Source organism: Pseudophryne corroboree, chromosome 1 (genome assembly GCF_028390025.1).
Source record: "Pseudophryne corroboree isolate aPseCor3 chromosome 1, aPseCor3.hap2, whole genome shotgun sequence".
NCBI classification, from domain to species: Eukaryota; Metazoa; Chordata; class Amphibia; order Anura; family Myobatrachidae; genus Pseudophryne; species Pseudophryne corroboree.
In genome coordinates, this window is record NC_086444.1 from 500,366,515 (window position 1) to 500,381,069 (window position 14,555).

The 14,555-nt window shown below is 44.7% G+C and overlaps 1 protein-coding gene across 4 annotated transcripts in view; it reads left to right on the forward strand.

Moving 5' to 3' along the window:
- Window positions 1-14,555, forward strand: part of CARNMT1 (carnosine N-methyltransferase 1) — a 53,454-nt gene that overhangs the window by 36,118 nt on the left and 2,781 nt on the right. For 2 of the 4 annotated variants that reach the window (XR_010171942.1, XM_063913860.1), the window contains exons 6-7: window positions 9,008-9,121; window positions 12,077-12,180. Coding sequence is in view for 3 of the 4 variants with exons in the window: in XM_063913860.1 (XP_063769930.1) it covers window positions 9,008-9,121; window positions 12,077-12,180 (218 nt within the window). In the remaining variant the exon portion in view is untranslated. Of the gene's footprint in view, window positions 1-9,007; window positions 9,122-10,412; window positions 10,750-10,777; window positions 11,997-12,076; window positions 12,181-14,555 lie in introns of those variants that run through there. The other 2 variants (XM_063913861.1, XM_063913862.1) reach the window with 2 other exon arrangements.

Sequence of the window (14,555 nt, forward strand, 5' to 3'; positions counted from 1 at the left end):
AAAGCATTGGAAATAAAGTCTCTGGAGTGCCGCCTATTCTTCTGGCTATATATATTAAAATGTCAAAACTTCGTCGACGTTTCTGTGTCACAGCACCGTCATCAGGATATGTAACTAAATAAACGTGACCAAGACAAATACAAAGCGCCACTTACCACACTTATAAAGGAGCCAAAGTACCAGAAAACACCCACACCTGTGCAGGAGCCCGGCCCGTCCGCTGGCGCGGCGAGACGCACCGCAATGACGTCACCCACTGGTGCGCCAGAGTGACGCGACGCCGCTGCTAAGGCAACAGGACGCAACCACCCCTGTTGCTAGGACACAACACGCATCGCAGCACAAAGGAGTTAGCGACCCCTGCTGTCTACAGCAGGACAGGAACGGGATCACAAAGTATGAAACAAGAGAACCACACATGATAGAAACACATGTGGGAAGAGGTTAAAAACGCAATGTGCATCACACTACGTACATAATAAGCTGCTGAGCAAAAAATGAAGCTTACAGGAGTAACACGTTATAATGCATAAATAAACATAATACTAAACACCACTAATCAACACAGACTGTTCCAACAGATCTTCTCGTTCAGCCCACGGGGAGCCACAGTATCGAGACGAACTATCCAACGGGTCTCCATGACCAATAATTTCTGATTCCTATCACTGCCCCGTTTCAATTCGGGGAGGTGATCAATGATCATATATTTCAAACTGGCCAAACTGTGGTTCCTGTTGGCAAAATGTTGGGCCACCGGCTGTTCACTTTTGCCTGAACTTAAAGCCGCCCGGATTGCTGAGCGGTGTTGGTTAGCTCGTTCCTTGAAAGGGCGGATAGTCTTGCCCACGTAATAAAACCCACAAGGGCATCTGATAATATATACCACATACGCTGTAGTGCATGTAACTGCATGTTTGATGGAAATATACTTCCCACTGTGAGGATGTCTGAATGATGCCCCTGTGTCCATATGGTTACATGTAGCACAATTGATACAACGGTAACAACCCGCCTTGCGGGTAGTTGTCCCCCTAGAACTGAAACGTCTAAAGTTAGTGATGTCCGTGCGGACTACCAAGTCCCTGATGTTTCTTCCTCGGCGATAACAAGCCATAGGTGTCCCAGACTGCACTCCACGTAACTCAGTGTCGGTACTAATGATTGGCCATAACGCCTTTGTTGCCTGTTTGGTGATGGTACTACTAGTAGTATAATCAGTTGTCCACATAATCCTGTCAGCATGTTTATTCTTATTTTTGCGGGAACTAGAATTAAAGAGAGTCTCCCTAGGGATAGCTAAAACCTTCTTTTTATGCTGCAATAGTAACTGCTCAGGATATCCGCGACTCAGAAACTTTGATATCATAGCATCCAGCTGTGTTTCCAACATATTTCTGTCATTGTTGATCCTGGCAACCCTCAACATTTGGGAATACGGTAAACCCCGTCTTCAGAGCAGTGGGGTGATGGCTTGAGAATCTCAATAAGGTGTTGCGATCAGTGGGTTTGGAATACACTGAGGATGTGAGTCATCCCTCATGATTAATAAGCTTGATTCTCAAGCCATCACCCCACTGCTCTGAAGTCGGGGTTATCGTATTCCCAAATGTTGATGGTTGCCAGGATCAACAATGACAAATATGTTGGAAACACAGCTGGACACTATGATATAAAAATTTCTGAGTCGCGGATATCCTGAGCAGTTACTATTGCAGCATAAAAAGAAGGTTTTGGCTATCCCTAGGGAGACTCTCTTTAATTCTAGTTCCCGCAAAAATAAGAATAAACATGCTGACAGGATTATGTGGACAACTGATTATACTACTAGTAGTACCATCACCAAACAGGCAACAAAGGCGTTATGGCCAATCATTAGTACCGACACTGAGTTACGTGGAGTGCAATCTGGGACACCTATGGCTTGTTATCGCCGAGGAAGAAACATCAGGGACTTGGTAGTCCGCACGGACTTCACTAACTTTAGACGTTTCAGTTCTAGGGGGACAACTACCCGCAAGGTGGGTTGTTACCGTTGTATCAATTGTGCTACATGTAACCATATGGACACAGGGGCATCATTCAGACATCCTCACAGTGGGAAGTATATTTCCATCAAACATGCAGTTACATGCACTACAGCGTATGTGGTATATATTATCAGATGCCCTTGTGGGTTTTAATACGTGGGCAAGACTATCCGCCCTTTCAAGGAACGAGCTAACCAACACCGCTCAGCAATCCGGGCGGCTTTAAGTTCAGGCAAAAGTGAACAGCCGGTGGCCCAACATTTTGCCAACAGGAACCACAGTTTGGCCAGTTTGAAATATATGATCATTGATCACCTCCCCGAATTGAAACGGGGCAGTGATAGGAATCAGAAATTATTGGTCATGGAGGCCCGTTGGATAGTTCGTCTCGATACTGTGGCTCCCCGTGGGCTGAACGAGAAGATCTGTTGGAACAGTCTGTGTTGATTAGTGGTGTTTAGTATTATGTTTATTTATGCATTATAACTTGTTACTCCTGTAAGCTTCACTTTTTGCTCAGCAGCTTATTATGTACGTAGTGTGATGCACATTGCGTTTTTAACCTCTTCCCACATGTGTTTCTATCATGTGTGGTTCTCTTGTTTCATACTTTGTGATCCCGTTCCTGTCCTGCTGTAGACAGCAGGGGTCGCTAACTCCTTCGTGCTGCGATGCGTGTTGTGTCCTAGCAACAGGGGTGGTTGCGTCCTGTTGCCTTAGCAGCGGCGTCGCGTCACTCTGGCGCACCAGTGGGTGACGTCATTGCGGTGCGTCTCGCTGCGCCAGCGGACGGGCCGGGCTCCTGCACAGGTGTGGGTGTTTTCTGGTACTTTGGCACCTTTTATAAGTGTGGTAAGTGGCGCTTTGTATTTGTCTTGGTCACGTTTATTTACAGTTACATATCCTGATGACCGTGCTGGGACACCGAAACGTCGACGAAGTTTTGACATTTTTGGATTACAAATGCTATAATCAAAACCCTGTGAGTGCCGTCCTTTTTCTTTGGAGTTATTGACACGTGTTTGGACTGGGAGCACCGAGGTATTTGTGTTTTGTTATATTGAGTGCCGATCTGCTGGAAGATAGATTATATATATATATATATATATATATATATATATATATATATATATATATATATATATATACACACCTCCCTTTTTTCGAACAATAGGAGTGATTAATTTACATATATGTTCCTTTAAGTATTTGCATACCTATTTCTCGAACGTCCTGGTGGATGCTGGGGACTCCGTAAGGACCATGGGGAGTAGACGGGCTCCGCAGGAGACAGGGCACTTTAAGAAAGAATTTGGATACTGGTGTGCTCTGGCTCCTCCCTCTATGCCCCTCCTCCAGACCTCAGTTTGAATCTGTGCCCGGACGAGCTGGGTGCTGTTCAGTGAGCTCTCCTGAGCTTGCTGTAAGAAAGTATTTTGTTAGGTTTTTTATTTTCAGGGAGCTCTGCTGGCAACAGACTCCCTTCATCGTGGGACAGAGGGGATAGAAGCAGCCCTACTCTCTGAAGCTAGGTCCTGCTTCTTAGGCTACTGGACACCATTAGCTCCAGAGGGATCGTACACGGGATCTCACCCTCGTCGTCCGATCCCAGAGCCGCGCCGCCATCCTTCTCGCAGAGCCGGAAGACAGAAGCCGGGTGAGTATGAGAAGCAAGAAGACTTCGAAATCGGCGGCAGAAGACTCCGATCTTCACATGAGGTAACGCACAGAACTGCAGCTGTGCACCATTGCTCCAAACACACCTCACATACTCCGGTCACTGTAAGGGCGCAGGGGGGGGGGGCGCCCTGGGCAGCAGATGGACCTCTGTTGGCAAAAGTACTCATATATACAGTTGGGCACTGTATATATGTATGAGCCCCCGCCACAAAGATATGTATTTTAGCGGGACAGAAGCCCGCCGTCGAGGGGGCGGGGCTTCTCCCTCAGCACTCACCTGCGCCATTTTCTCTCCACAGCTCCGCTGAGAAGAAGCTCCCCAGGCTCTCCCCTGCAGTTCACGGTAGAAAAGGGTAAAAAGAGAGGGGGGGGGGGGGGCACATAATTAGGCGCTAAAAACACAATATACAGCAGCTACTGGGTTAACATTAAGTTACTGTGTTATTCCTGGGTTATATAGCGCTGGGGTGTGTGCTGGCATACTCTCTCTCTGTCTCACCAAAGGGCCTTGTGGGGGAACTGTCTTCCTTGTGTCGACATGTCTGATGAGGAAGGCTATTTGGAAGCAGAGCGGGAGCAAATGAATGTGGTGTCTCTGCCAACGGCACCGACACCTGATTGGATGGATATGTGGAAGGTTTTAAATGATAATGTTAATTCCTTACATAAAAGGTTAGAAAAAGCTGAAGCCTCATGACAGTCAGGGTGCCAACCCATGCCTGATCCTATGTCGCAGAGGCCGACAGGGTCTCAGAAGCGCCCACTATCCCAAATTATTGACACGGATACCGACATGGATTCTGACTCCAGTGTCGATTATGATGATGCAAAGTTACAGGCAAGATTGGCTAAATCCATCCGTTATATGATTATAGCTATTAAGGATGTGTTGCACATCACAGAGGAAACCCCAGTCCCTGACAAGAGGGTTCATATGTATGGGAAAAAGAAGCCGCAGGTAACTTTTCCCCCCTCACACGAGCTCAATGAGTTATGTGAAAAGGCTTGGGAATCTCCAGATAAAAAACCACAGATTTCCAAAAGGATTCTTATGGCGTATCCTTTCCCGCCAAGGGACAGGTTACGTTGGGAATCCTCCCCTAGGGTGGACAAAGCTTTGACACGCTTATCCAAGAAGGTGGCCCTGCCGTCACAGGATACGGCTACCCTCAAAGATGCTGCGGATAGAAAACAGGAGGGTACCCTGAAGTCTATTTATACACATTCAGGTACCTTACTTAGGCCGGCAATCGCGTCGGCCTGGGTGTGTAGTGCTGTAGCAGCATGGACGGATACCTTATCTGAGGAACTTGATACCTTAGACAAGGATACTATATTAATGACCCTGGGGCACATTAAAGACGCTGTACTTTATATGAGAGATGCTCAAAGAGACATTAGCCTACTAGGTTCTAGAATAAATGCTATGTCGATTTCTGCCAGAAGGGTCCTGTGGACTTGGCAATGGACAGGTGATGCCGACTCAAAAAGGCACATGGAGGTTTTACCTTACAAGGGTGAGGACTTGTTTGGGGAGGGTCTCTCGGACCTGGTCTCCACAGCTACGGCTGGAAAGTCAAATTTTTTGCCATATGTTTCCTCACAGCCTAAGAAAGCACCGTATTACCAAATGCAGTCCTTTCGATCACAGAAAAACAAGAAAGTCAGAGGTGCGTCCTTTCTTGCCATGGGCAGAGGAAAGAAGCTGCACAACACAGCTAGTTTCCAGGAACAGAAGTCCTCCCCGGCTTCCACTAAATCCACCGCATGACGCTGGGGCTCCACAGGCGGAGCTAGGTCCGGTGGGGGCGCGTCTCTGAAATTTCAGCCACAAGTGGGTTCACTCCCAGTTGGATCCCTGGGCAATAGATATTGTGTCTCAGGGATACAAGCTGGAATTCGAGGAGATGCCCCCTCACCGATACCTCAAATCGTCCCTGCCAGCTTCCCCCTTAGAGAGGGAAATAGTGTTAACTGCAATTCACAAATTGTATCTTCAACAGGTGGTGGTCAAGGTTCCCCTCCTTCAACAAGGAAAGGGTTATTATTCGACCATGTTTGTAGTACCGAAACCGGACGGTTCGGTCAGACCCATATTGAATTTAAAATCCCTGAACATGTACCTGAAAAGGTTCCGGTTCAAGATGGAATCGCTGAGAGCGGTCATTGCAAGCCTGGAAGGGGGGGATTTTATGGTGTCTCTGGACATAAAGGATGCATACCTTCATGTCCCCATTTATCCACCTCATCAGGCGTAACTCAGATTTGTGGTACAGGATTGTCATTACCAATTTCAGACGTTGCCGTTTGGTCTCTCCACGGCTCCGAGAATATTTACCAAGGTAATGGCGGAAATGATGGTACTCCTGCGGAAGCAAGGGGTCACAATTATCCCATACTTGGACGATCTCCTCATAAAAGCGAGGTCAAGAGAGCAGTTGCTGATTAGCGTAGCACGTTCTCTGGAAATGTTACGGCAACACGGCTGGATTCTAAATATTCCAAAGTCGCAGTTGGTTCCTAGGACTCGTCTGCCTTTCCTGGTCATGATTCTGGACACAGACCAGAAGAGGGTTTATCTCCCGATAGAGAAAGTTCAGGAACTCATGACACTGGTCAGGGACCTATTAAAACCAAAACAGGTGTCGGTGCATCACTGCACTCGAGTCCTGGGAAAGATGGTGGCATCATACGAGGCCATTACCTTTGGCAGGTTCCATGCGAGGACCTTTCAATGGGACTTACTGGACAAATGGTCCGGATCACATCTTCAGATGCATCGGTTAATCACCCTATCCCCCAGGGCCAGGGTGTCTCTCCTGTGGTAGCTGCAGAGTGCTCACCTTCTCGAGGGCCGCAGATTCGGCATTCAGGACTGGGTCCTGGTGACCACGGATGCAAGACTCCGAGGGTGGGGAGCAGTCACACAGGGAAGAAATTTCCAAGGGCTGTGGTCAAGTCAGGAGACTTGCCTTCACATCAACATCCTGGAACTAAGGGCAATTTACAACGCCCTACGTCAAGTAGAGACCCTGCTTCGTGGTCAACCGGTTCTAATTCAGTCAAACAACATCACCGCTGTGGCTCATGTAAACCGACAGGGCGGCACAAGGAGCAGGGTGGGGATGGCGGAAGCCACCAGAATTCTTTGCTGGGCGGAGAATCACGTAAGCGCATTGTCAGCAGTGTTCATCCCGGGGGTAGACAACTGGGAAGCAGACTTCCTCAGCAGGCACGACCTCCACACGGGGGAGTGGGGACTTCATCAAGAAGTCTTCGCACAGATTGCAAGTCGGTGGGAACTGCCACAGGTGGACATGATGGCATCCCGCCTCAACAAGAAACTACAGAGGTATTGCGGCAGGTCAAGAGACCCTCAGGCGATAGCTGTGGACGCACTAGTGACACCGTGGGTGTTCCAGTCGGTTTATGTGTTTCCTCCTCTTCCTCTCATACCCAAGGTGCTGAGAATCGTAAGAAAAAGAGGAGTGAGAACAATACTCATTGTTCCGGATTGGCCAAGAAGGACTTGGTATCCGGAACTGCAAGAAATGCTCACAGAGGACCCATGGCCTCTGCCTCTCAGACAGGACCTGTTGCAACAGGGGCCCTGTCTGTTCCAAGACTTACCGCGGCTGCGTTTGACGGCATGGCGGTTGAACGCCGGATCCTAGCGGAGAAAGGCATTCAGGATGAAGTTATTCCTACGCTGATAAAGGCTAGGAAGGACGTGACAGCAAAACATTATCACCGTATATGGAGAAAATATGTTGCTTGGTGTGAGGCCAGGAAGGCCACTACAGAGGAATTCCAGCTGGGCCATTTCCTTCACTTCCTACAGTCGGGAGTGACTATGGGCTTAAAATTAGGGCCCATAAAGGTCCAGATTTCGGCCCTATCCATTTTCTTTCAAAAGGAACTGGCTTCTCTTCCTGAGGTTCAGACGTTTGTAAAGGGAGTGCTGCATATTCAGCCCCCTTTTGTGCCACCAGTGGCACCTTGGGATCTCAACGTGGTGTTGAGTTTCCTGAAATCTCACTGGTTTGAGCCACTTAAGACCGTGGAGTTAAAATATCTCACGTGGAAAGTGGTCATGCTATTGGCCTTAGCTTCGGCTAGGCGTGTGTCAGAGTTGGCGGCTTTGTCATGTAAAAGCCCCTATCTGGTTTTCCATATGGACAGGGCAGAATTACGGACTCGTCCGCAATTTCTGCCGAAGGTGGTGTCATCTTTTAATTTGAACCAACCTATTGTGCCTGCGGCTACTCGTGACTTGGAGGATTCCAAGTTACTAGATGTAGTCAGGGCTTTGAAGATTTATGTAGCCAGAACGGCTGGAGTCGGGAAAACTGACTCGCTATTTATCCTGTATGCATCCAACAAGCTGGGTGCTCCTGCTTCAAAGCAAACTATTGCTTGCTGGATCTGTAACACGATTCAGCAGGCTCAGTCTGCGGCTGGATTGCCGCATCCAAAATCAGTAAAAGCCCATTCCACAAGGAAGGTGGGCTCTTCTTAGGCGGCTGCCCGAGGGGTCTCGGCATTACAGCTTTGCCGAGCAGCTACTTGGTCGGGTTCAAACACGTTTGCAAAATTCTACAAGTTTAATACCCTGGCTGAGGAGGACCTTGTGTTTGCTCATTCGGTGCTGCAGAGTCATCCGCACTCTCCCGCCCGTTTGGGAGCTTTGGTATAATCCCCATGGTCCTTATGGAGTTCCCAGCATCCACTTGGACGTTAGAGAAAATAAGATTTTACTCACCGGTAAATCTATTTCTCGTAGTCCGTAGTGGATGCTGGGCGCCCGTCCCAAGTGCGGACTTCTTCTGCAATACTTGTATATAGTTATTGCTGCAATAAGGGCTATGTTATGTTTGCATCAGGGTTGAACTGATGCTCTGTTGTTGTTCATACTGTTAACTGGGTAAGTTTATCACAAGTTATACGGTGTGATTGGTGTGGCTGGTATGAATCTTGCCCTGGATTACCAAAATCCTTTCCTGGTACTGTCAGCTCTTCCGGGCACAGTTTCTCTAACTGAGGTCTGGAGGAGGGACATAGAGGGAGCAGCCAGAGCACACCAGAGTCTAAATTCTTTCTTAAAGTGCCCATGTCTCCTGCGGAGCCCGTCTATTCCCCATGGTCCTTACGGAGTACCCAGCATCCACTACGGACTACGAGAAATAGATTTACCGGTAAGTAAAATCTTATTTTTTATTTTGGGAAGAATTTATATTTATAATGGCTATTTTGTTAATGCACCTAAATTGAGAGAGCATATTACCTTTTTCATCCAGGTTCTTGGGACTGCATAGCAACAAGCTTCTTTATAGACACTGCACATAATATTCTTGACTATGTCGAGACAATCTGGAAAATACTGAAACCAGGTGGCATGTGGATTAATTTAGGTAACTCCTTTACTTTTACATTTTTTATTGAAATACAGATATTAATTTTGTTTGCTTCTATGTCTTTTAAAAACTACATGCAGAGGACAAAAAGTTTGGTGGTTTTTTTTTTTTTTTTTATTATTATACTCCGTAGTGTATCATAGAAATGTTAAGTTACTTTTTAATCTTAATAACTGGATATTTGGATTTACACGATCAAGTTACAGTATTATGACCACCTCCTGCATTAGACAACAGCAGTGCGGAGCAAGTACATCCATGTCGTGTGCTGGCTTGGTGGGTATATAAGGTGTGCAATAGGCCGTCTGCACACATCACTCGTTGCATGGGTAAAAGGGGCAATTTATCAGAGTTATAAAAAGGGATGATTATCGGCTTTCAGTCCAGGGGTTACAGTATTTCTGAAACAGCGCATTTTATGAACTGTTCGCATGCTGCTGTGGTGAAGGTGTATTGTGACTGGACAAATAGCACCACTGTGAATAACCGTCGTGGAAACTGCAGAGCACCACATACCACTGATATGAGAGGTGGACGTCGGCTATGAAGGTGCGTGAGGGCCGACCGACACACTACAGGGAAGCAGATCACCATCAAAATTAACTTGGGGTCTACCAGACGTGTATCTAAAATGACAGTTCAGCGAACGTCTATCTGCTGTCCGTGCTGCTCACGGCAGTTACTCTGGCTATTAGCTGGTGGTCATAATAATGTGATTTGACTGTAAAATGGTATATTCAGCAGAGGCCTGCTTAACGGATTCAAATATAGTATGTGTGCCATTTTTCCGCACCTTGCGCTAACACGTGATTTGCACTTAATATAAAAGGCAGCGGAAGCACATAAAACTCTTTTATACTGATGACCCAAAAATTTTATGAGCAGTTTCCGAACTATGGGGCAGATGTAGTAAGCCTGGAAAAGTGATAAAGCAGTGATAAGTGCAATGTGATAACGCACCAGCCTATCGGCTCCAATATGTAAATTTAAAGGAGCTGATTGGCTGGTGCGTTATCATCTTGCACTTATCACCGCTTTATCACTTCTCCAGGCTTAATACATCTGCCCATTGTGCTCCTATTAGGAACATGGTGTAAACAAGCCCTAATAAAATGTTTGTCTAAGCCAAGTTGTCCAAGAGGTGTACTGAGGGGCAGAGACAACAGACAAAATGAACCTTGCTTGTGGACACCATGGTGGGGGGTTTATAGGGGATAGTCACATTACTATGTAGTGGCCGCATTTGAGTAAATTATTATTTTTAAATGTATTTCTTTTTTCTCTTCAGACTGACAGCTACGTCAATTTGTTTTTACAATAATGGAAATTTCAGACTAGCTGTGCCAAATTAGACCTACGCAAAATATAAGACCTTACAGAGGTGGAAGCACTGTTGCAATGATTAATTATAGTGACTAGTAATGAGGGTTTTATTTTTATTCCTTATGAATATCTGTATTTTTAAATGTAATTAGTTAAATATAGAGCAGCATTTTACAGCTCCTAACCAGGCAGAACAACTGGGAGGATTCCATGTATAATAGTCTCTCTCTCTCTCTCTCTCTCTCTCTCTCTCTCTCTCTCTCTCTCTCTCTCTCTCTCTCTCTCTCTCTCTCTCTCTCTCTCTCTCTCTCCATTTTATCACTCTCAAAGTGATGATGCATGTCTGCCATTGGTATTTTAGGCCCTCAGTTGATGTTTTTTTTTACTTTCTGGTAAAAACTGGAGTCTTTACCAATAATTAAATATGCTATTTCTGGGGAATTGTTTTGTATTACTTTAAATTGACTACAGCACACGCTCAATATTACGTGAGCAAAATCTCTGGAGTTATACTTGCAGAACACTTCATTATTGGTACTTCCCTTATCCAGGGGAGCAATCTCTTCATATTACTGATTTTTCGGACCCTCTGTGGAACCTCCTCTTTGCAGACAGGTTTGGCCCATTAGTAGAAACATTTTTCTTCTTTATCTGCAGATGACCTGGATATAATATTGTATTCTGTTAATACTTTTTCAGGTCCAAATTTGCAGAGATGTTTCTTAATCTCCACCGCTTGTATATTTGTCCTTCTAGGAGATCCCTCATAGATATTCTGGAGAGCTCTGCATTCCCCAAATGTATTCAAACTTCTATAGATCTTTATCATTGTCTATGGACTTTCCCTTTTATTAAAAGATTTTTGTTGAGCGTTTGGTGTCTTACTATGACCATTTTAGTTAATTATGCCCCGCTCACTCCGGAGTGGGCAGTTTTTGGCCTTCTACCTCCAGATATTAGAGTTCCTACAGATGTTCGCAAACTGTTAGCAATTTCATCAGCAAAACTATTTTTTACAAGTATGGATACAAAGCACCCCACCGACCCTCAAACGGTTTAAAGTGAAACTATTTATTTCATTTTTCATATGGATTGGTTGGAGGCATCTCTGCAGATGGAGACCCGTACAAAGAGTTTTTTCAACATGAGAGCGTTTCATAGAGGTTCTGCTAATTTCTACTAAAGAAGCTATATCTTAATGGGGGGGGGGGTTCTGAATACTTTGTGGTATGAGACCCGTATTTTCCTTAATGACCCCCCCCCAATTTATTTTTGACTTTACTTATTGCTAAACTTGTTTTCAGATTTATTTTACCGAATATGTGCGTCAGTGCAGTGATTCCACTGATAACCTGCTTTTTTTTTTTTCTTCTTTATTTTTTTTGTTCTGTGCTGTTATGGACTTTGGTATATGTGTTCATATATATTGTTAATTTGAAACTTAAATCACGTTATTGTCACATGATGTAGCTTCAATAAAAAAAGTTTCAAAAATTTACTAGAGCAATCAATTGAGTATTCTAAAAAAAATGTAATGGACTATAAGATCCTATTGTGATCTGTTGTGTGTGTTTTTTTTTTTTTTTTTTTTTTTTTTTTTCGTTTTTTTTATTTCCCTCTCTTCCCAAGGACCTCTTCTGTATCATTTTGAAAACTTGGCAAATGAACTTTCTATAGAACTGAGCTATGAAGATCTGAAAAATGTTATTGTACAGTATGGATTTCTCATAGAGGTATTTTAATCTTTTAAATATTACTGTGTAAAAGAAACATGTTGCTCGGATGTAAGCTAAAGCTGCAGCTATGAAATGGGGTAATCCACTACAAATACATACATACATACATACATACATACATACATACATACATACATACATCATGACTACAAAAGCATTACATACCTTTTCATTCTGAATCCTCTCCCATAGGACTACACAGAACTGAACTGGATAAACATTGCACTTTCTCTATCCCTGGTCCACTGCTACAATGTGTGCTCACCTGTATCGGAACCTTAGTTATCCCTTCAGAAGAAACCTAGTTTTCCTGCTTCCATCCATCCCCATGTTCGGGTGACCATTTGCATTACGGTTAGTCTTGTGTCCTCTTATGCTCTAGGCCAGTGGTTCCCAAATTGGGTTCCGCGGCACCCTGTGGTGATTCGGGGCACTTGCAGGGTTGCCCTGGGTTTGGTGGTCCAAGACTACTACAAATTTTTCATGGTCAATGTAATAGGCAAAACCAGTGCTTGATGCTTCCAATATAAAATATGTGGGCAAACAGGAGCAAATCCTGTCCCTCACCGCATAACAGACCCTCAGGATGATAAACACAATTTACTTGATTTAATTATTTATTTATTTTTTATTAATTTCTTAATAAGAAACTTTTGGCCTAGGGGTGATGTGAGAAAATTCTGATACTCTAGGGTGGCGCGATTCAAAAAAGTTTGGGAAGGCCTGCTCTAAGCTATAGACTGGAGCTGGTGCAATGGGAAATGAGGTATCGGGCACTATAAGATTTCCATAATTAGACGGGCACATTTTTGTTAATGCCTTGCACAGACCTTAAATTGACCATTTAGGAAAGGGCTATTAAGATTTAATGACAGTTTAGGTGTACGAAGGCTTTATCATGCAATACAGTTGTCTTAAATTTGACAGCTATAGAGCTTAAGTAATACAACGAGTTAAGGAATGAAGGCAGCAAGCTTTTTGTTGTTCCTGGAAATTTCTGTGAAAAGTTTCACATAGATCTCTTGGTGGACGCTCTTGTAACATCTTCTCACATATTGGTTCTTTCCTGGTGACTACTCCTACATTTGGTCTAAGGAGCCTGTACCACTCAGGTATTGCAGCTTGGCTGGCGTTCCTATGAGCTCTATCCCTGCCAGTAGTGCTTCATTGCTATTCTTTGCCTATATCCCACCTACGACTGATGCTGTCTGCGCGCCAACTTTCTGGATACAGGATCACTGAGAGCTGATTTAGTTCTTACTACCCATACCCCCTCCCTTCCTCTCCTGCACACTTACACTACTTATTGACACAACTTATTGCCACTTGTTTTTTACTAGCCATTGTGAGTCTCTGAACGCTCCCTTAAACTCTATTATTCCAGGCTCAACCCTGCTTTTGGTTATGCATTATGTGAATTGTTATTCTATGTATTTATGTATACAGTAATTGTGTATAATCTCTGTACAACACTGGACACCTTTTTGGTGCCTTTTATATAAAAAAAAATAAGGATGCTACATCCGTGTCCCTCCAGTATTCACTCTCAACACTGGCACAGTCTTCATAGAGTTTACCATATTGTGCTGTGCAGCTTAGAAGAAACCTAACATAAATAAAGCATCTGTTTGTGATTTCTATGTTTGTTACATCAGGCCCTAAGTGGCTAGATTGGATAGATGTACAAACTAAAGGTGCGTACACCGTGGCCAATATATTGGACGTTCTATTGAATGGCCGATATATCGCAGGTCCATCGGCCAGTGTGTACGAAAGATATGTCTGTGAGGGCTGAAGTTCAGACATATCATGTCGGCCCTGCAACACAGCCTGTGTGTGTGTGTGTGTGTGTGTGTGTGTGTGTGTGTGTGTGTGTGTGCGGGCGGGCGGGCGGTCAGCCGAGCGCCCGTACACATGATGCAGCAGCCCGACGGTGATTGACAGCTGTACTTGGCGGGTGCATGTAAACGCCCGCCCAGTTTGTGACGTCAGTCCCGACAGATCAGACAGTGTCCTAGTCCATTCGTAGATGCATCTGCAGATCAGTTGATCTGCAAATATATCTACTATTGTGTACCCAGCATAAGACTTAACCATTCGTAGATACATCTGCAGATCAGTTGCCTAGTCCATTCGTAGATACATCTGCAGATCAGTTGCCTAGTCCATTCGTAGATACATCTGCAGATCAGTTGCCTAGTCCATTCGTAGATACATCTGCAGATCAGTTGATCTGCAAATATATCTACTATTGTGTACCCAGCATAAGACTTAACAGTCACCATTTACTAATAAGTCTGTTATGGAAACTGTTGGGTTTCAGACTCCTAACTGAATAATAAACAAACCGATGATATACTTTGTGTTTAGCT